Genomic DNA, 22,716 nt, shown 5'->3' on the forward strand with positions numbered 1-22,716 from the left:
CTTTTCAATTAAAAATGATATCTTTTCCTCCCAGAGTGTCTATTCAACTCTGAGCTCTGTGTAGGTATATGGTGTCAGGACTTTCAATGGCTTATAAATTGTGGTGAAATCTTAGGAGGGAAGGATCGGACAAATCATAGTTTCCTTCAATGTACAAGCATTAATGTTACTGGGCTTTCTAAATAAAATGGAGCCCCACTAGGTATAGCAACACATTTGTCTATGTCAGAGGCCAAATAGGAGGTGAAGTGAAATACACATGGCACTTAAAAACCTAATATGTTTCCATCACATCTCTGATACTTATAACTTCTCATATACTCTTGTGATTTACATAAAACTGTGTTTGTGTTTATTATGTTGTGTAAATCTAGAGATTATACTTTGCATATGAAAAGGGAATCAAAAAGAGGTAAAATACCTCTTCTGCAATTTTCTTTTAAAAAATGAAGTCCTAAAAAATAAAATTTCACACAATTTGTTCTTGACTACCCTTTTCCATTAATCTCTATTCCATCGGAACTAAAGTTGTGCAATGGCAATGACAGCGTTGAGGGGTCAGTGTTAAGTAAGGATCTGGGGCTGGGTGTTTGCCTTACTAGGTCAGCACTTACTGACTTAAGGTAGTTCTGGAGTTACAATTCCCATTGACTGATAATTGGGCAAAGTTATCTTTCACAGATATTGTGAAGAACCTGTCTCCTTCATAGGCAGAATGACTGGCCGTGTTTAGTGTCATTTGAGGGCTCCAAAGAAGGATCCCTGTCACAAAATCTGTGAGGTTGTCACTGTCTGAAATTCATCCTTTAAGAAAACTCATTTATTTCTGGTAAGCAGTGCCCTCTTCCTAAAAAATGCAGAAGTACCACATGAAATCCCTAACACCTGGGTGTTTAGTTGTTATCAGATCATCTTTCTGCTTGACTATCTTAAACCTGATGTGTGCCTAAGTCCTCTAAGAGTGTGACCTAACTAATCTCTGCCCTTGGAAATCAGATGGAAGGTTCTGATTTTCTATCCTCTGTTCCTACTTGCTAACACTATAAAGTTGTAATAAATATTATTTCAAAAAACTTGTCAATAGATGTGTCAGTTTTAGATATGTGGTTTCAGAAAATGTTTTCTTGGGGCAAATTAAAGCCTTTAACTGTCAATAGTTAAATTTGTATTTTCAAAAACTTGACTTTGGGGTGTGCTTTTGATAGCTTTGTGCTTTCCTTAAATGGCTTGTGTAACTGTGAATTTTTGCTTAAAGATGTGGCTTGTAAAGGGGATATAATATTAACACTAGACTTTACATTTAAGCAAAATTGGTTTACTTAAAGTAAGGGGTGTTAGAATTGTCTTAATATTGTTTTGAGTTGTATGTTGTAACAACTGGGGAGAAAAATAAATATGAAATAAAGTTTTCAATGACTTTGTGTAACTTTATATTCTAAAAACAGTACTTCTAACAGAATATCACTGAGAACGCACTTTAACTCCAAAGGGTATTTTCAAGTCCCCGAACTCCAAAATATTTTACTATTTTCCTTACTCTAGGTAAAAATTACACCTTTACTCTCCGAAGAATAACATTTTAGAAATAACTTCACAAAAGCACCAGATAATAAAAGCTAAGCAAGCTTTTTAGCAGTTGATAAAAATAAAGCTCGAAAAACTTTTATTTTTTCATCCTGAGTAATCCCTAGGTAACTTAGGGATCTGATAGAAACTGGTTTAATTGGGATTAAAATTTATGGCTTTGCTTTTTGTTTTGGAGGGGGTGGTCTTTTTAAAAAAACAGATTATCCTTGTCAGAGCTAACCTTACAAGAAATTCAGTTTGTTTCACACTGACTATTGTGTTCAGAAAAGTTACTATGGAATATTTCTTTTTTTTTCTTTTTGGACAGGGTCCCAAATTGAGGGTGGGGTGGGGGGAGGACACATGAAAAATAAATTTTTATATTTCTCAATTTTGCTCAGGGACCCAAGACTTAGAATAATGGACCATAATAAGTTTTTCCTGCTACAAAGCAGGAAAACAAAGTCACAAACTTAGATTAAATCTTTGTCATTGAGGTTGATAGTACCACAAAACATTGAACACTGGCATTCCTACTGACAATAGCAAATTTGGGTTTAAATAATTTCTGCAATTATAAGCATCTTAAGTCAGGGATCTATCACTTTTTTTGTCAAAAGGCATTACTTTTATTTCCACTAAGTCTTGGGATTACAGAAAATGGGGAGAGGAAAATTCCCCAACAGAGTGAGCCTGAATGGGCCATTAAAAAAAAAACCCTAGTTTGGTATAACTCAGTCATTTTCCAGAAAGACTTCCTAGGCCAGGTAGGTGACTTCTCTGGCCAGGTAGTCTCTGCTTTTGTAGGTTAATGAATTTTCATACACCAAGAAAATGGTGGCCTATTATGCCAGGAAGACTGCACAGATCACCCTTCACAGAGAACAAGAGAAGGATGAAGAGGATAGTCAGGGAGAAGCCAGCTGACTGGGTTCTGGATTCCTGGGTACAGCAGCCCCTTGTATATATAGCCTATCTACATTCCAGTCCTGGAGTTTCAGGAGGTCCCTGCTATCTTTATAATACAAAGGACCCACCCCTCCCCGCTTTTGCTTGTTACCTGGACTATTTCTTGCAAAAAAATCTTGTGGGGGTGGGGTGGGGGTGGAACAGGTTATAAAGAGATACTTCCAGATTAACTGAGTTACTAGGGGTTTAATTCTAGGAATCCACAAGGAAATAGAAACAGGAACCAGGTCTCACAGGGGCAATAGCATTCTTTAAAACAGTAACAAGAAAACTGTGGGGCCCAATGGCCAAACAGAATGCTATCGTAGTTACAAGCATGTTTAGCTCCCAACTCCACTATAGTGGTGACTCAATGACCCTCCATCACTGCCTCAGCTTCTCCTCTCACCCGTACAGAACTTGGCTACAGAAGACTACTCTGGCCATGCCCCCATTTCGTACTCATCCCTCTTTATGGGAGAGGCTTACTGGCTCAGTGAGTCAAACTCAGTCTAGAATGCAGGGCTACCCTACCAAGTCACCTCACAGGCCTCCAACTGGTTCACACAGGAGCTAAACATAAACTTTTGGTCACCTGCTCAGAAGGGCCTGTGGATACAGCAGGCGCTCAGAGAGTCACGTGCAGCAGGGCTGCTTAGTATATTATCACCTATGCTGTGAACCTATTCAGGAATGAAATGGAAGCCCAATAACACATTGCTGAAAACAGCTGTATACTATTTTTGGATCCTAAAAGAAATATTTAGCAAAATGTATATGAGCCTAATAAAATTCATGTTGAGTTCAGTCGCTCAGTCGTGTCCAACTCTTTGCGACCCCATGAATCACAGCACGCCAGGCCTCCCTGTCCATCACCAACTCCCTGAGTTCACTCAAACTCATGTCCATCGAGTCGGTGATGCCATCCAGCCATCTCATCCTCTGTCGTCCCCTTCTCCTCCTGCCCCCAATCCTTCCCAGCATCGGGGTCTTTTCAAATGAGTCAACTCTTCGCATGAGGTGGCCAAAGTATTGGAGTTTCAGCTTCAGCATCAGTCCTTCCAATGAACACCCAGGACTGATCTCCTTTAGAATGGACTGGTTGGATCTCCTTGCAGTCCAAGGGACTCTCAAGAGTCTTCTCCAACACCACAGTTCAAAAGCATCAATTCTTCGGCGATCATGTTATCTATACTATAAATATGCATGCAAGTTCTATCACATGCACTTTTTTCCTAAAAAATCCAAAAACGACGTTAGTGGGGCAGTAAAGGTGGTGTGTACACGGGACGTTACTGTTTCAGATTTGGAGCTTGAGCAAGTCTGAATCATGGAGAACAAGGGACAGGCAACTGTTGTCCTTCCTTTCCAGAGTCATCTCCAGCCTGAGGAAGGTACCAGAAAGATAAAGGACGGAGCAGAGGCTTGGAGAGGGTGGTCCTTCCACTCACCATTCGTTCGCTCATTCATTCACTCACCACACACGCACTATACATCAGACCCTGTACTCCCAGCCCGGACTAGCCCGGCTCTCCTAGGGAAATCTTCACGAAACAAGTGAAAGACTTGTTTCCCACGCGGAGAGGGGCCTCCGGGGGAAGGAGGCGCATCTTTCTGTCGCAGCGCGACCTGTCCCGCCCGCCCCGTCCACTCCCCCAAGATGGCGGCCGCCTCGAGCGGGAACCTTCCCACGCCTTTGGGCTACCGCCCCGCTGCGGCCCCCGTGGAGCCCAACGAGCCCAAGAGGCCGCAGGCCCTGCGCTCCCCGCGGCCCCCGCGCCAGGACAGCCCGGCCGCGCATCGGCGCTCGGCAGCAGCGCAGCCCCCGGAGCCCCGCCCCCGGGGCCCCACGCCGCCGGCCCGTGTCGGCACCTACTGACGCCACTGGGGGCGTGTCGGTGCGACCCGCGACGTTGCGACGCGCCAACAATGGCGACGGCGCCATCCTGAGCGGGCCTCGGTTTCCAAGTGGTTTGCGGACGTTGGCGCGGGAGCCGCAGTTGCCTCAGACCCGGGCGGCGGCGGCGGCGCGCCTGCGCGCTCCCGCATCGAGCGGCGGCGGCGAGGCCCGGCGGGGCGAATCAGGTGGGCGGCGGCACGGCGGGGCCGGGAGCTGCGACGCGCGCGGGCGGCGGGCGGGGCCGGGGGCGGGGCGGCCGGCGAGTGGCCCTGACTTCCCGGGGGCTGCTGGGGCGCTGCGAGGAGGCGGGCCGGGGGGCGGTGGGGAGCGGGCTGAGTGTGGCCAGCCTCATTTTCTCTGTTCCCCTCCAGCATCAGCTCGGCCTCTTCGCTCGACCAGACCTAGCCTCTGGGCTGAGTGAGCAACATGAGCGGCAACAACTTGGATGCGAACGACGAGTTTGATGAGCAGTTGCGAATGCAAGAATTGTACGGAGACACCAAGGACGATGACGCCGAGAAAGATCCCAGTGGAGAAACCGATTCTTTAGGGCAGCAGCCGACTGACACCCCGTACGAGTGGGATCTGGACAAGAAGGCTTGGTTCCCCAAGGTAGGAGTCGCTCGGGCGCCGCTGCACAGCGGGCCCACCTGGCCAGCCTCGCGGGGCGGTCCTTTCACGTTTCCTTTTGCTGAGGTCCTGGGTTAGAGCCCCTCTGGCTAGTGACGTTTCTTTTTGTTGTGTCTGTGGCAGAACCGACGTGTAAAGGAACGGAAATCTTTAGGGAGATGCCTTCAATGTAATTTAATTCTTAAGTCCTTTTTATGCCTTATTAGTTTTATCTATGAAGGTTGCAGTTGGTTTATGTCAGTGACTGCTTTTTATTGCAAAGAGGAAAAACACCAAGAGCAAATTCAATCGATATTAATCTCAGGTAGTCTCAATCTTACTTATCCTAGGAATTCAGATGGTTAACTGATGTGCTAGGTGCAAAATGCAGCTTCTTGAGTTGAAAAAAAAATTGATACATTGGTAAATTTTTACTGATTGAACTTTGCATCTTTTTTTCTTTCCTACTAAAGTTGGTCCTAGACACGTATATTTGAGCCATATCACTGCAGGAATATGACAGGAGGAGCACAGAATTTGGATGGAAAAGATATGTGCATATTTATTTAGAGTACCTGTAAATTGTTAAGCATTCTGTTTCAGCTTGGAAGTAAAATGACTGATGTTAAACTTGGTTCTGTAAACTTTTTGGTCAGACTACCCTTTTAATCAAAGTCTCCTGGTACAGGTGGAAAACAGGATACTTATCGCACACTAATAGATTTGCAAGCCAGTGATGCAAACCGTGTCTGCATTGTGTAATTTGAGTGCTATTTTTTAAATTATTTATTTGAACTATTTTCTTTCCCATTTTTTATTTGTGTGTATGTCCCAATCCCTCTGAATTGTTAAACTTAACACTTCACTTGGGTACTGGTGGTGCCAGCTAGAGTGCAGATTTGGTTTCTTCAGCCTTCTGAGTACTTCAGCAGTTATCTGATAGTAGAGTGATTTTGGGCTCTATCTTTTTATGATATGGAACCCATACCACTTCAAACTCCCAAGTTTTAAATTTTCCTCATTCCTATGTGTTCCTCACATTGACTGGTATGAAGATATAGCTACGTTTGTTTCATTGTGCAATTGTGTTTTTTTCTCTAAGAGCCAGGAGGATGGATGTGAGTTGGATTTGTTCTTGATTTGTTTTGACATTAAATGATAATGTGATTTGAGTACGTATACTTATGTTCATCTGTGTAGTAAAAGCAAATTTGATTCTGTTGTTTATTAGTTGACTGTTGGTTTTTATTCTGTTTATTGTTATCTGGTACTTCCTTTGCTATATATATTTGTAGTCTTAATCAAGTAGACTACCGAGATAGTAATTTACAAATGAAACAACTAGGAAAGGTGGCAACATCATTTTAAATGCCTTTGATAGTATCTCAGACTTTTGTGTTGATAATCCAAGTACCTGTGTCTTAATTTTTTTATTCTCTTTTGCACAGTTTTCTATGTAGGTGACTATTCTTCATATATGTTTTAATTACTGTTATCCACAGACACATTCAAATGTGACGTTGTATAACTGAATATACTGTTATTTAACACAGTGTAAGCTTTTCACAGTAGGAAACCATTTTTTAATTTGTGTGTGTGTGTGTGCACTAAACTTCTTATTTAGATCACTGAAGATTTCATTGCTACATATCAGGCCAATTATGGCTTTTCTAATGATGGTGCATCTAGTTCTACTGCAAGTGTCCAAGATGTCAGTGCTAGGACTGCAGAAGCACCTCCGCAGAGACAGCCCCCTGAACCCAGTGATCCGAAAAAGAAGGGAGAAAAGAGAAAGGCTGAATCAGGCAAGTAGATTTAGCTTGCAAAACATGAGTATAAAAGTTAAAAATATGAGTCTGTGTATATGTATTTACTTTTTGGAGAATTAGAACTTTGACAGAATCATAAGATGGGTATTTTTAATTATTATTATTTTTCAGGTTCATGTGTTGGCTCTCCCATTAACCTATAGGCATCAAGCGGATTGTTTCAATTCAGTTTCTTCCTTTGCAAAACAGAATTCTTATTAGGAGATTATTTAAAGTTCTGTTTATATGGTTGGTTTGGTTTTTTTTTATTTTGGTACTTCTAATTAGATTAAACAAGTCAATTTTGCTTCAGCTTGGCCAGATCTGACACAGTAGATTGGAGTCAGAAGCAACCTATGCCAAGGCTTAAAGTCAGAGCAAGGGTAAGGTTTTTTTTTTTTAAGGTAGTATCAGATTCATAAAGAACCAAGATAAACTAGCCATCTTGTTTCAGACAGGGCTCTGAAGTTAATTACTTGTCCAAAGATCCAAATACTTTGAAATCTAACCAGTGATTTGATTTAGTCGGTCTTATTCTAAGGGTAAGAAAAAGTTTCTGGAAGTTTTGAGAAACTGCCCCACTGTCAGGATTTCATAATGGGACTCTTACCTTTAAGAGTAAGATGTTTTATTTATTTACTTGATTTTTATTTTTAGGATGGTTTCATGTTGAAGAAGACAGAAATACAAATGTTTATGTGTCTGGTATGTATACCTTTTAACCACATTTAGAATAGAAAATATTTGATTTTGAGGTTTTTCCACAAAGTTATTTTTAGATTTCCATTTCTCTGAATTCTATTTTTTATAATTGTGTCATTTATTTGTTCAGCCATTTATATTAGTGAGGAATATGTTTTTTTTTTTTTATAAAACTAAGAAAAAGTACGTGTATATAACTTTGCATGCCATCCTTTCTGACGGCTTTAGGTACCTCAGCAGTTTGCCCCTTCAGAGTCATTGATACAAGGCCTCATCAAAGCATGATTTTAATGTATATTTGAATACATTAAAACATGAAATTTCTTCAAGTCTATAGATGTGAGATTCTTACACACTTTTAGAAAACCAAGATTTTGGTGCACTCATCATCCAAGTTACAGATTTTGAATTCGTAGAAACTTAAGTAACCCTCACCTTTGTTATAAATGCCTTTATAATTTTTTATCCTTAACATCACAGGTTTGCCTCCAGACATTACAGTGGATGAATTTATACAGCTCATGTCGAAGTTTGGCATTATTATGAGAGATCCTCAAACAGAAGAATTTAAGGTCAAGCTTTACAAAGATAATCACGGAAATCTTAAAGGAGATGGACTTTGCTGTTATTTGAAGGTTAGTTATGTGGTCACATAAGTTTTCTTCCCATCCTGTTTGAATAGCCCTCACCCTTGGTTATCAACTACACAAAATTATAGCCCTGGTTCCTGGGCAGAAAATGGAGATAGAAGAAACTTTCAGTTCAGTTCAGTTCCGTCGCTCAGTCGTGTCCGACTCTTTGCGACCCCGTGGACTGTAGCCTACCAGGCTTCTCCGTCCATGGGATTCTCCAGGCAAGAATACTGGAGTGGGTTACCGTTTCCTTCTCCAGGGGATCTTCCCGACCCAGGGATCGAACCCGGGTCTCCCGCATTGGAGGCAGACGCTTTAACCTCTGAGCCACCAGGGAAGCCACCCGGGTTCGATCCCTGGGTCAGGAAGATCCCCTGGAGAAGGAAACGGTAACCCACTCCAGTATTCTTGCCTGGAGAATCCCATGGATGGAGAAGCCTGGTAGGCTACAGTACACGGGGTCGCAAAGAGTCAGACACGACTGAGCGACGGAACTGAACTGAACTGAACTGAAAGTTTCTTCTATCTCCATTTTCAGCTCAGGAACCAGGGCTATAATTTTGTGTAGTTGATAACCAAGGGTGAGGGCTATTCAAACAGGATGGGAAGAAAACTGTTGTTTCTGATTGTGCCTGTATGTATCACATTGATAAAGTTACTCACTTACTCTTGTAAGAAACTGTTACCAAGTCAAGGTATTATGTAAGTCATAGGACAGAGGTGCTTCTTTAAAAGAATTCTTGCTGCAAAGATCTCTTTAGGAGTGTATGCATGTAATCAAAGCAGAACACATTCAAAAAATCCACAAAGAAAAGAAAGTCTATAACATTTTATTCACCCATTGGAATGAGTTAGACCAGGGTTTGCAAAGTTCTGCCCACTGCCTATCTTTGTGAATGAAGTTTTATTGTAACATGCCCACACTGATTCATTTATGCATTTGTCTGTACCTCCTTTCACATTGCAACAGCAAAGTTGAGTAGTTGCAACACAGACCTCATGGCCCACAGAGCCTAAAATATTTACTCACCAGCCCTTTACAAAAGAAGTTTTCTGACCCCTGAATTAAACCATAAAGGAGTGATAACTTAGGCTTAGTGCTTTGAAATATATTTTGAATGAGAGAGAAAGTGGTATTAACAGACATTTACAGAACTTTATGTATTCATGGTACCATAAATCACACAGGGGAAAGACCAGTGTCAAGGCAGCGAATATTTTGGAACACCTATCACCTTAGGAGCATGTGTTACTATGCATTATTGCAGGGTACAAAAGAAATGGGCACAATGATGGCATATTACATATGTCATGGAACCTGAAAATAAGTGCAAAGTGAAATCAAAGTGTTAAAAACAACAGGACCAACGTCACGAGTGTTTTGTGAGTATACAGCATTTCAGTGAAATCAGAGGGGGCTAAGAGTAAGCTGACAGCTTTGGGAAAGATACGTTTTCGACCTCGTTCTTGAACGTGATGGGGATCATACAAGACTATGACCATGGAGAAGGCAATGGCAACTCACTCCAGTGCGCCTGCCTGGAGAATCCCAGGGACAGAGGAGCCTGGTGGGCTGCCGTCTATGGGTTCACACAGAGTCGGACACAACTGAAGCGACTTAGCAGCAGCAGCAGCATAGGCCATCATCTACCACTGCTCATGCTCTGTGTTGAAGATGTATCAGAGTAATTGCATTTGTGAAAATGTGCAACATTCTTTCACATTTTCATTCTTTTATATGTAAGATTTCTTTTGCCTGGACTGATCTTTCCTTTGATTTGGCTTTACCTTCTCCGGGATGTTTCTTCTGACCTTCTTGTCTCTGTTTAAGCCAATTCTGTCTCTGTGTCTGAAAGACCTTTTATGTATTTTACCTTACATAAATTATCACACATTATTAATTTGCTAATCTCATTTCCCCCAATTATTGTTTACTGAAACAATAAAACAAACTCTCTTAAAAAAAAAAAGACTATGACCATTATAGGAAGATATTTATGTAATTTTCAAATGTAAGGAGCTTGAACACTTAATAAGTTCTTCAGGATTTACTAAAAAATCTGTGAAGAGTCTCTTAGGGGGTTTCATTGGGTTTTAAAGTTTTTAAAGAGAAAAATAGGACTTTGATAAACTTTATATATAAAATTTATGACCCATAAAAGTACAAGATTACCAAACCAGTGAATTGAGTTCCAGAATAACATAGTTAATTGTTCCAGGATCTATATTTGATTGTGTGGCTGAATTAAGTTGTCCTTTTGAGTTTTCCTCAGATCTTTGAATCAATGCAGAGCCGACAACTGCCCCCTTTGTATACGATCCAGAATCTACAAATGTGTATAATGTTCAAGCTGTCAGATAATCATCTTCCTAGTATATCACAGACCTACATTTTAATTGATGAACAAAAAAAATTAAAGGCTGACCAAACTATTCCCAGTTTCTTGAGTCATCTAGTCTTTTAAGTAGGCAGCTTTTAAAATTTTAAAACTGGAATGCACCTTAGAAATCACGCAAGTCCATTTGCCTCATTGTACAGATGAGAAATTGAGACTCCAAAAGGCAAAACTGCTATTCCAGTAATGGTATAACTTTAATTTTGTCAAGAACTCTGCAAAGAAGGCATTTCCATTCCCATTTTATAGATGAAGAAACTGGGGCTCAGGAAGCTTGAATAACTTGCCTAGCTTCATATAACCGGTTGGGGACAGTTGTGAGTTAAATACAGGTTTCCTGATAGGCATTCTGGAGTTCTCTATTCCCATGTAGGTAGTTACATTTAAATTTTTATTTTACGTATAGTCATCATTCATCTAAAACACTCCTGAAGTTTCATTTCAGTGTGTAACTTACTAATTGTAACTTGTTTTTGCTTTACAAAGAGAGAATCTGTGGATCTTGCATTAAAACTTTTGGATGAAGATGAAATTAGAGGCTACAAATTACATGTGGAGGTGGCAAAATTTCAGTTGAAGGGAGAATATGACGCCTCAAAGAAGAAGAAGAAGTGCAAAGACTACAAGAAAAAGCTGTCTATGCAACAAAAGTTGGTGTTTTTTTTTTTTCTGTTTTGAAACTTTTTGTATAAATATTCTAGAGTATGTTTTTGGTAATAACTGCATAGTTTTGTTCCATCAAATATGCCTACAGATTATTTTTAAAGAATTTCATTTATTATACACCTGAAAATAACATTATAAATCAACTATATGCCAAGATAAAATAAAAATTTTTTTAACTTTTATTAGATCCTCAGAAACCTTCAGTAATCTGTGTAATAGGATGTTTGGCAGTGATGGTGTTTTTCATTTTCTGGGGTGTTCGTTTTTAGTACAACAGGGACTTAAGTCATCTCTACAGAAAATGTTGAATATCAAATTAAATAAGATGGTTTAGGTTTATATATGAGAGCCATTAGTTCATTTTTAATGTGGATGGAATCAGCGTACCAGGAGCTAAATTTTTACATTCATACTAGTTAGTAGGAGTTAGAACTTAGAAATTATAAGCTTTATCATTTTTCATGTACTGTATGGATATATATAATATATACATGTCATCAAGTTTCTATTAATTTATTTAATGTTTTTTGAAATATGCTGGTTTTAAGAAATGAGCCAAAATGATGAGCACTTCGATAAGGGTGAATTCTAATAAAGCTTCTAACACTGTGCTTAAACTAATGGTTATAAAAGCATTTAGTTGTGATGCCAATAGTTTTTATTTATAGGAATAAAGTAGATACCTAAGCACTTTATAGACAAATCAGTAAGATTTAAGATTGTAACAGAGTAGTTTTACATATTTCAGTGCGATTGTTTGTTCTTTATAATTATAAAATACCTAGAAACTAATACAATTTGAACATTTCCTTGGCCTCGAAGTGTCTCTTCCTAGATAGTCATAGATACTAAATAATTAACAATTTTCCAGGAGTCTCATTGGAATGTTTGTAACCAGACAGCAGTTCTGAAAAATATACTTACTCTGGGCATTTCAGATACTGGGTCCATCTTTCACCTGCCGATTGTTTTTATTTCAGAAAGCTGTGCAGTAACTGTGACTAAAATACACACTGTTGTTTTGAAATCAAATAATTATCATTTTTAAGTATTCAGTAAAAGATTATATTTATAGCTTGTTTTTTTCTCTCTCCAACAAGTCTGAAATGAAATTCACAACTTCTTGTTCCTACTTTGTCACATTAGGCAGTTGGATTGGAGACCTGAGAGACGAGCTGGCCCATCCCGAATGCGCCATGAGCGAGTTGTCATCATCAAAAACATGTTTCATCCAATGGATTTTGAGGTAGGAAGAAGTATTCTTACAGTTAGAAACACAGATATTCTTTCTTTCAAGAGAACCCAAAGCTTGCCTCACCGCATCTTTCTCGTGTCACATCCTGCATGTTCATGAGTTGGCCTGGTTGGAAGATGGAACCAAGAATCAATTGAAGGTTTCAGATTTTCCCAGGTTTAGCCCAGTGTTCTTTTAGTCATATCCCAAGTAAACCAGGCTAATACCCGTACTGTGGCCCCAAATGGCAGCTGCTATATTAAAAATATAGTCTTGAAAAGATTTCTGTGAGTCACTTGTGGATGTTAAGTACAGTTCAACAATACAGGTTTACTTTGGTGGGGAGTAAATGGAAATGAAAACCTCACTTTAGTGCTAAAAGTTTGATCCTTAAGAAACCTTAGGTTAGTGAAATGCTGCTGCTAGTTGCTTCAGTCGTGTCCGACTATGTGCGACCCCATAGACGGCAGCCCACAGGCTCCTCTGTCCCTGGGATTCTCCAGGCAAGAATATAGGAGTGGTTTGCCATTTCCTTCTCCAATGCATGCATGCATGCTAAGTCGCTTCAGTCATGTCCGACTCTGTGCAACCCCACGGACAGCAGCCCACCAGGCTCCTCTGTCCATGGAATTCTCCAGGCAAGAGTACTGGAGTGGGTTGCCATTTCCTTCTCCAAGTGAAATACAGTCCCTGACATTTGAGTAGTGGAGGTTGTTTTTCAGAATCTAATTTTTACAAAACCCTTTAGTGGCTATTAGGAGGACTTTGTAATACTTGATGTCCATGGACGATTCTAGGATCAGCAAATAAACGTGAATAAAGGAAGAAGAGCTACTAGAGAGGTTTAGGAATATTAGTTGCCATCAGGGTACCTTGTGTTACATTCTGCATCTTGTTCTTATCTGTGTGTTTTGGCCTAGACTCATGGGATCATTCATGGAAGAACAATTCTTTGTTCTCTGCCTAGATTCTGAAATTAATGATAACAAGTTACACATAAGAAAACAATGTTCGTAATGTAAAATTCCAGACAGTTTGCATTTGTTCTTGTTCCTACCAAAGCCCACTCGTGTTCCTTTTGTGCACTGAAACAGTCAAAATAGCAATATCATTTTAGCCCCCTTTGAGAGAGCTCCAAAATGGTCTGTGAAACTCCATCTCTGCAAATAGTGAGGTGGTAGGATTTACTGTCGGAGAAGGCAATGGCAAGCCACTCCAGTACTCTTGCCTAGAAAATCCCATGGATGGAGGAGCCTGGTAGGCTGCAGTCCGTGGGGTCGCTAAGGGTCGGACACGACTGAGCGACTTCACTTTCACTTTTCACTTTCACACATTGGAGAAGGAAATGGCAACCCACTCCAGTGTTCTTGCCTGGAGAATCCCAGGGACGGGGGAGCCTGGTGGGCTTCCGTCTAAGGGGTCACATAGAGTCGGACACGACTAAAGTGACTTAGCAGCAGCAGCAGCAGCAGGATTTACTGTGCATCTATGGAGCCTGTATCTTGTGAGGTCATCAAGAAGATACACGCAGTCTATTCGTACTATGTGGTCTCTTCTGACTCGAATCCTGAAGACTCTTGAAATACGACAGAGCCAGTTTAGACTTGCAGTGATAATGAACTATGGTTTTTTTTTTTAAATGCATGTAGGGACTTTCCTGGTGGTCCAATGGTTAGGACCCTGAGCTTCCACTGCTGGGGGCCCCAAGTTCAATCCCTGGTCAGGGAACTAAGATCCCTCAAACTGCAAGGATGACCAAATAAACCCCACACGTGTTCACATGCACACTAAATGCTTTTTAAAATGCTGTCCCTCCCAGCTGGGGATTTGAAAGGCATGTATAGATTGATCATGGTATCTAGTCTACTTGGTACAACTCCAGAATTCCTTGTGACTCATCTACATTTTATTTCCTTGGCAGATAATTGTTTTTTTTAGTTAGGTGACCTATTAATTTCTGTGACTCGAGACCTTAGATTCACAACACTCTATACTCCTAACACTTGAACATGAACATAAATGTATATTAAATTTATTAAGTATCCGGGCTCTCTGCAAGTTGAATTCCTTTAACCTGTTTCTGCCTCCGGCCTCGCTCATTGAGGCACTTAAGTCTAGGTATCACCCTGGGCAGACTTAATTTTTCCTAGCTTAACAATCTTTCCTCCCAAAAGCCACATTTATTCTTTCTTGACTCCTACAAATTCCCTCAAGTGGATGTTTTTAAGGATAGAAATTTTATGCTTGTAAGTTCTTGATTGTTTAAAAAAGAAAATCTTTATTGGTTTAATATAAACTTTGGAATTATAGAGCCTTTATATTAACCGGTTTTATTTTATTCATAGCATTTATTATCTGAAATTATTGGATCTTATCTGTTAGAATATGAGCTCCATGAGAGTCAGGGCTCTGTCTGCCTGGTTTGCTGTTATATTCCCAGTGCTTAGCACACAAAGGGCCCTCAGTGTTTATCTGAAGAAGTGAAAGAATGAATGAAACCCCTTTTACTCACAAGGCAGAGTGTTTTCATTCACTCAGTGAATAGAATATTTTCTCTTTAGCATCTTTGCAAATGAAGGAAAGTTTTCAGACAGCTGTGCCGCAGAGGCTGGGGAGGGCAGTGATGGGCTTCAGAGTTCTTGGGCAGAGAAACCCTTGGTGCTGTCTTTGTTTGCCCATCTACCTGGGCTTGTGTGATCTGCTGAGCTTGATGACAGCCTGTCAGCAGTGTTTGTGTTTTTGCCCAGTGTTTCGTAGGCTTGACTGTAAAAGTGTATCAGTATAGGTCTGTCCACTGTAGTAGATTGTCCAGTATGGTAGACTATAGCCACATGTAAGTATTTCAGTGTATTTATTTTATTATTATTATTTTTCCTTTTTGGCCATACCATGTAGCTTGTGGGATCTTAGATCTCTGACCAGGGTTGAACCTTTTTAAAAAAAAAATTGAACTTTTTGTGGCAGCCCTGTGTGGAGCAAGCCTGTTAGCATCATCTTTCCGGTAGCATTTGCTCACTCTCTTTCTCTGTCACATTTTGGTAATTGTCACAGTAGCTCATACTTTTTCGTTATATGTTATACGTTTGTTATGGTGATTTGTGATCAGTAATCTTTGTTACTATGATGACTTGCTGGAGGTTCAGGTGATGGTTAGCATTTTTTACCAGTATTTTTTTAATTAAGGCATATCGTTTTTAGATATGATACTTTTGTACACTTACTAGAGTACAGTATAGCGTAACATAACTGGAAAACCGAAAAAGTTTCTGTGAGTTGCCTTATTGCAATATTTGCTTTATTGTGCTGGTCTGGATCCAAGGTATGCCTGTATGTCTTTATTCCAAACAGTTGATTAGTGTTAGAAGGAAAATGCCTGGAAATACTTTTTGGTATCAGGGTGAACAGTGACAGGTAGTATTTTAAATGTAAGTTTAGGGGGTTTTCAGTGTTTAATTCAAAGCCTTATTTAAAAAAAATCATGCCTGAAAATTTGAATACTAAGAGATGGAAAACCAAAACTCAGATGCAGAGGTGGGTTTCTCATTGTGTACACCAGGGCTGTGCAATAGAAGTCTAATCTGAGTCACGTGTGTAACTTAAATTTTTCTAGCAGCCACAGTATAAATACAACATGAAACAGGGGAAGTAAATTTTAATAATGAATTTTATTTAACCCAATATATCCAAGTATTATAATTTTAGCATATACCATAAAAATGTTAATAAGCTATGTTTCATTGTCTTTTGTCCCCCTTTGGTACTAAATTTTCAAAATCTGGTATTTACTTCACACCTGCAGCCCACATCAATTTGGACAAGCCACGTTTCAAGGGCTCAGTAGCCACATGGGGTTACTGGCTACTGTCTTGAATAGGTTTAGATTGGAAAGGAATGAGAAATACAGGTTATTCCTGGGAAAACAAAGGACCACCCTGGAAAAAAATTCTGAGTGTCGAATGCGGAAGGTTTCAGCTTAACAGTCTGAGTTTAGTCTCAGGTCTGTTGCTTGCAAAGAGCTGTCTTTGGAAAATTTTCATGCTTAGCTAAGTTAAAGATACTTAACCAGGGGAAGGGGTTATTATCTTTAAGTCTCATGATACTATAGCAGTAGAGACACATTTGTTTTTCAAGCTGGTAAAAATAAAAACAGAAGTCTTTGGCTGAAATTTGATGTTCTTTTAGGAAGGGCACTGAGACTTTGATAAAGAAATAAAGACAGGGACTTCCCTGGTGCTTCAGTGGTTGACAGTCGCCTTCCAATGCAAGGGACACTGGTTCAGTCCCTGGTTGGGGAACTGAAATACCACATGCCACCAGGCAACTAAGCCTGCATGCTGCAACCAAGACCTGACGCAGCCAAAAATAAAAATAAAAAAGTTTTTTAAAAAAGAAATGAAGACAGTAATGCACCCCTCCCTCTACTGTGGAATCGTGCTTAAATTTGTCAAATATTTTGAAACAGTTTTTGTTTTTAATATAATCCTGATTTCCTTTGGTAAAGAAAATAGAGTTATTAGGAACAGTTTATCAAACTGAAAAAGTTTTTATTGACTGTTCATTGTGTGAAAAGACTGTGCTGTGTTCTGTGAGGTATTTGAAATTCAGTCAAGGGAGATTCCTGCTTACAGAAAGCACCCAATCTGATAGGAGCTACCCGCCACACACACATCCCTAGAAGCCACCCCATGGCTTTACCAAATGAGTATAGAGTGTATGCTCCATTCCCCATTCCTCTCAGGTTTGAGAATTTTATATAAAACAAATTGGCATAGTCTCCAAAGTTAGATTTTATAAGTGGGAGAAATCCAGAGTCCTGCCAGCTATAGTTTTAGAAGCCTCAGATTTATAGGATTTTTACCGTTTTAATTTTAAATTTGATTTCAGTAACTGCCTACCAGTTGTTTATTTTTGCCTTTTGACAAACTTTAGGAAGGAGAAGCCACTTGTCATTTTTTGCTGTTCTCTTTAGTCGGTGAGGATTCAAATGTTTCCTAAAAACTGTTTAGGTCTGCTTCAATAGAAATTAGTAGATAGGATACCCTTGTATATGTTTGTATGTAGTTGAAATTCAAGTTGATAATGTAACTTTTTATGAGCCTTTTTCATGCTTTGGAACTTGAAGAATAATTTAATTTCCACAGGAAATCTTAAATCCTTTTGTTGTTGTGGGAGGGGGACTCAAGACCGCTAAAAGCAGCAGTGTTTGAGTATTCTTAATAGACTCATAGTTGCAAGAAAGCAGTAGTTAAGCACGTGTTTTTATTGTTAACAGCAGCTGCTTATTTGTGTGTTTCTATTGCAGTGTGGTAGGAGGCAAGATGAACAGGAATCCTTATAAGAGAGGTTTACCCTATGAGTTAAGATAGAATCTCAGAAGTACAAAGAATAATTGTAGGACACTCAGTCAATGAAGGGCTTCCCTCATAGCTCAGGTGGTAAAGAATCTGCCTGCAATGCAGGAGATCCCAGTTCAATCCCTGGGTTGGAAAGATCCCCTGGAGAAGGGAAAGGCTACCCACTCCAGTATTGTGGCCTGGAGAATCAGTCCATGGGGTCTCAAAGAGTCAGACACGACTGAGCAACTTTCACTTCAGTCAATGAAAAGGATGTATGTCTCCCCCTTGCAGCATTTTGGTAAAGAGGAATCTATGCAAAGCACAAAGCAAAGGTTTTTCATCTTCACAGTCATTGTGATGCCCATGCAGAACATAAAAATTATTAGTCTCTGACTTAATATGTGCCACAGGACTTACCTGCTACAGCTGCTATTATTTGGGATTTTCACTGACGTGTTTCTTCCCTCTCCTTTGCCACCGCACGTTCCCACTGCTGCCTACCATACTTGTCCCTTCCCCCAACTTAAAGCCAGGCAGACCAGTAGTAGCAGCAGATGTGATAGTCTGACTTCTTTAGACTTTGAGTTTTTTTTTATTTGGTAGACTGCAGGCAAACATAGCTAATAACCTTAAGCAAAACTTTTGTTTGTCAAACAATAAATTTCATTCTCAGGATTTATAAAGGGGAAAACCCCTTTTAATGGCGTGTGTTTTTGTAGGATGATCCACTGGTGTTGAATGAAATCAGAGAAGACCTTCGAGTAGAATGTTCAAAGTTTGGACAAATTAGGAAGCTCCTTCTCTTTGATGTAAGTTTGTGGCTTGAACAAATGATTCCTAAAGCAATTTTTTTCCATTTTACTAAGTTATTACCAAATGTCAGTATGCGTCCAAGTTTCTGATATTGCTGTTTTCTGTAGTAGGTCTGCTCTCTGGTGGTGGTGGTCTGTTAGCAGTATTAGCGCAATTAGATGAACATGGATTACAAGCCAAGCCTTCGATAGACTTGCTTATGCCTTGGTTATTTTCCTTTATCATCACTCTTGAGTGAGGGTATGGCCAGGTGAAAGTGTAAGAGTCATCATTTATTGATTGCAAACTACAGTTACTTTACATGTTATCTTATTTAATCCTCCCAATCCTCTGAGATAGGTGCTATTTTACCTATTTTTATTTATTTACCCATTTTACAGATGAGGGAGTTTAGAGATTGAGCACCTTGCCCAAGGTCATTTAGCTGGTAAATGGCAGAGCCAGGATTTAATCCTAAGGCCGTTTAGCTTCACAGTCCACATTCTTAACAACCATGCTGTTCTGCTTCTCCTTTGACGCTGTTATGAGCAGGAACATTTCCAAGTATATCATGCTTGGATTTTGCTAGACAAAGTTAGGCTAAAGAAGTAGCTAGCTGCGTGTCACTGGCTGGAGTAAATGGAAAGAAAGACTTCATACATAAAATCTTTAGCTTAAATGATCAGAAAGAATACTACTGCCATACTTTGCACATGTGTATATTTCTCTTTTAGTTTTCTCATTCATTCCTTCTTTTATCTTGTTTTTTTTTAGAGACATCCCGATGGTGTGGCCTCTGTGTCCTTTAGGGATCCAGAGGAAGCTGATTATTGTATTCATACCCTCAATGGAAGGTGGTTTGGTGGGCGTCAAATCACTGCCCAAGCGTGGGATGGAACTACGGATTATCAGGTGAGTTCTGCAACTGTCAAGGGCACTTGAATTGTTTCGTTCCAACAGATACTGATCTAGCAGTTTTTCATGTAAGTTTTCGGTTATGTGTAATCTGTTTAATGGAACAGTACTTTTAAATAATCCTTTATATTGAGAGTATGGAAAGAAAAATGTTTCATTCTTTCAGTTTATAAGTCTGAAGTGTTGAGCTTGCTCAGAACAGCAGTAGGGAAAGAACACATTAAGCTAAAGTGTTTCTCTTCTTTTCTGTCTTATAAAGTACAGACAGTTCAATGATTAACTTTTTAATTGATGAGACATTTCTGCAGTGGCATTAGGCATTTATTTAAATGATCTTAAGGTCAGCGCTAGTAAATTAAGGTGTAAAGTTTGGAAAGCGAAGATAGGGAATTGCTTTCATTTCCCAGAAGTGATACCTTATAAAATCAGAGTACGGTCAGCAGTATTAGAAATGTTCCAAGATGTTGTTACTTCTTTTGGCCTAAAACATCTCTTAACAGCAGTTTCCATGTGTACACAGGTGGAGGAGACCACAAGAGAAAGGGAGGAAAGGCTGAGAGGATGGGAGGCTTTCCTCAATGCTCCTGAGGCCAACAGAGGCCTGCAGCGTTCAAATTCCATCCGTGCTCCAGAAAGGGCAGGGCCTTCTAGAGTTTGGCATTTTTCTGAGCACCCTGGCACATCTCAAGCAAATGTTCAAGCAGCCTCAACTGAAATGGCATTTGAAGAACCTATAGATGAAAAGAAGTTTGAAAAAATGGAAGATGGGGGAGAAGTTGAAGAAGCTGCTTCTGAAAAAGATGCTAAAGAAAGTGGCCCTGAAAAAGAAGCTGAAGGTTCCCAAGAAGAATCTGAAGAGAGCTGCCCTGAAAGAGAGTCTAAGGAAGGCTGTCTCAAAAGAGAACGTGAAGAAGACTTCCCCGAGAGAGAGTCTGGAGAAGGCAGCCCTGAGAAAGAGCGTGAAGAGGGTAATCCTAACAAAGAGCCAAAAGAGACTGTCCCCGAAAGAGAATCCAAAAAGAAGAAATTCAAAACGGATCCTGACAAGAACGGCCGTGAGAAGGAGTCTGAAGAAGAAGGCCCCAGCAAGGAGTCCAAGGGGGAGGCCAGCCCCCAAAAGGTGGCTTCTGAAGATGACGACTCAGAGCAAGAGTCTGAAGACTGCTCGGAAAAGCAGTTTGAAGATGACTCTGACAAAGAGTTAGAAGAAAATGGCCTTGAGAAAGGTTTTGAGGAAAATGCCTCTGACAAGGGATTTAATGAAAACATTCCGGAAAAAGAGTTAGAGGAAAATGAGTCTGAAAAATCAGAATTCGAAGATGACAGCTCTGAAAAAGTGTTTGATGAAGAAGGCTCTGAGAAAGAGTTTGACGAAGAGTCAGATGAAAAGGAAGAAGAGGAAGATGCATATGAAAAGGTATTTGATGATGAGTCAGATGAGAAAGAGGACGAAGAAGATGCAGAAGGAAAGGAACTTGAAGATGCTGATGAAAAGGACGAAGAAGATGATGCAGATGAAAAGGTATTTGAAGATTCGGACGGAAAAGAAGATGAGGAAGATGGAGATGTAAAGGAAGATGAAGACGGAGATGAAAAGGTGTTTGAAGATGATGATTCCAACGAGAAGTTGTTCGATGACAATTCCAGTGACAAATTGTTTGAAGATTCTGACGAGAGAGGGACTGCAGGTGGTTTAGGGGATGTTAAGGAGGAAGGGCCCTTGTCCACAGGCAGCAGCTTTGTTCTCAGTAGTGATGATGATGATGATGACGACACTATTTAATCCCTTAAACTTGCTTTTTAGGGAGATTCCATCTCCATTTTGCCTCTGCTTCAGGGTAATTACTCGTAGTGTTACATAAATGTGTGCATAGAGGTAGGATGCCATCTGATTAATGCAGTGAAGTGTTCATGGTTACCTGTACCTAGTGATTTTAAATATGTGTTCTTTGGCTGTTCAATTCAAACTCTATAGCATAATGCAAGTTAACTTGCTCCTCGTCCTTTGTCAGATTTGTTAAGTGCATGCAAAATAATATTTTTTAAAGTATTCTGATTGAAGTTTGTGACATTCAGAAATAAAGAAAGTTGTTGATATGCAGAAACAGAAAATTGTACTTGAGTTAAATTGCATTTTTAATTCTTGCTCTTGCTTTATTCATACTAACATTTGGTTTTTTTTTAAGGACTTGAAAAATCCCTATAGGTGTCTCCTTGCTTCCACTTTATGATGTTACCACTGATATCCCCATTTCCCCTCTCTAAACCAGAACATGTTACTAAAACTTAGGAGGTAAAGAACTCTTCGGAGTTTTTCGCTATCAAGTTACTTTTTTCTACCCTCTTCCCATGGAAATTCAGTTTTAAATGTAGAAAGGTGAACTTCCCAAAGTCCACAGCTTCCATTATTGAAAATATGGAGGAGATTAGAACTCTACCATTTACTGTTTGGACACTTCTAGAAGTTGACTCAAGTTACAGGACCTTTCCCCAGAAAAATCTGTGCGTACACCATACAACCATTTGTATCCAGTTTGGTGCAGTTCGTGTGGATCTCCTGGAGTTTAAGAACTTTTGTCATGCATATTTCAGATTTTTGTTTTTGATTTTGTTCTAGAATTGTGGTACCTAATACTATGGAAATTGTGTAGTTCCAATAAAAAATGTGGCTCTTTTCTTGATTGTGCTTTCCAAATTCAGTATTGATGAATTGACTTCTAATGTTGCACTTAAGAAGTTATTCTCATAAATTAGAATTAAAATAAACTGCTTTGGTGCATTTTCATTCTACCGTCTGTCAGTGTAATCATTACTGTCTTCAGACAGAAAAGACTTGTACTTCAAGCCAACTTTCTGAGAATTTTTCAGTTCATGTCTGGGATCTGTTAAAAATCTTCAGGCTTTTCACCAGGGATGAATCAGTGAAAGAGGTGAAGAAAGTTAAACAGAAAAATTGCAAACCAAAATAGTGTTCCTTTTAAAGATAAGCCAGAAGCATTTAAACACTATTTATTGTGTTTTACTACAGTTTATAGTAATTTGTTGGAGAATTGTTTTTCTAAACAAAAAGGAAAGAATGCTTTATTTTCTGTACACAATGGAACACATAACTCCAACATACATTAGCTCTAAGACTGTTAGAAGGAGGCCATTTTCATTCTAACTTCTTTCCCTTGCTCATTAATTTGGTTTATATCAAATACTCATAGTCT

General features: G+C 39.7%; 1 protein-coding gene across 2 annotated transcripts; it reads left to right on the forward strand.

The window, feature by feature from the left end:
- Positions 1–4,443: 4,443 nt before the first annotated feature.
- On the forward strand, positions 4,444–22,297 carry HTATSF1 (HIV-1 Tat specific factor 1). Of its 2 annotated transcripts, XM_055393339.2 has the most exons (10): positions 4,444–4,599; positions 4,786–5,026; positions 6,648–6,828; positions 7,489–7,536; positions 8,014–8,168; positions 11,048–11,211; positions 12,374–12,473; positions 18,517–18,606; positions 19,364–19,501; positions 20,025–22,297. In XM_055393339.2, exons 2-10 carry the CDS (start codon positions 4,841–4,843, stop codon positions 21,285–21,287), a joined length of 2,325 nt encoding a protein of 774 aa, XP_055249314.2. In that variant the 5' UTR covers positions 4,444–4,599; positions 4,786–4,840; the 3' UTR covers positions 21,288–22,297. The 2 variants fall into 2 exon arrangements, with proteins under 2 accessions (XP_055249314.2, XP_055249315.2); XM_055393340.2 differs by lacking the exon at positions 4,444–4,599 and having other exon boundaries at positions 4,703–5,026.
- Positions 22,298–22,716: the final 419 nt, after the last annotated feature.

Source organism: Moschus berezovskii, chromosome X (genome assembly GCF_049115385.1).
Source record: "Moschus berezovskii isolate FMDL1 chromosome X, NW_MosBer_1.0, whole genome shotgun sequence".
Taxonomy (NCBI): domain Eukaryota; kingdom Metazoa; phylum Chordata; class Mammalia; order Artiodactyla; family Moschidae; genus Moschus; species Moschus berezovskii.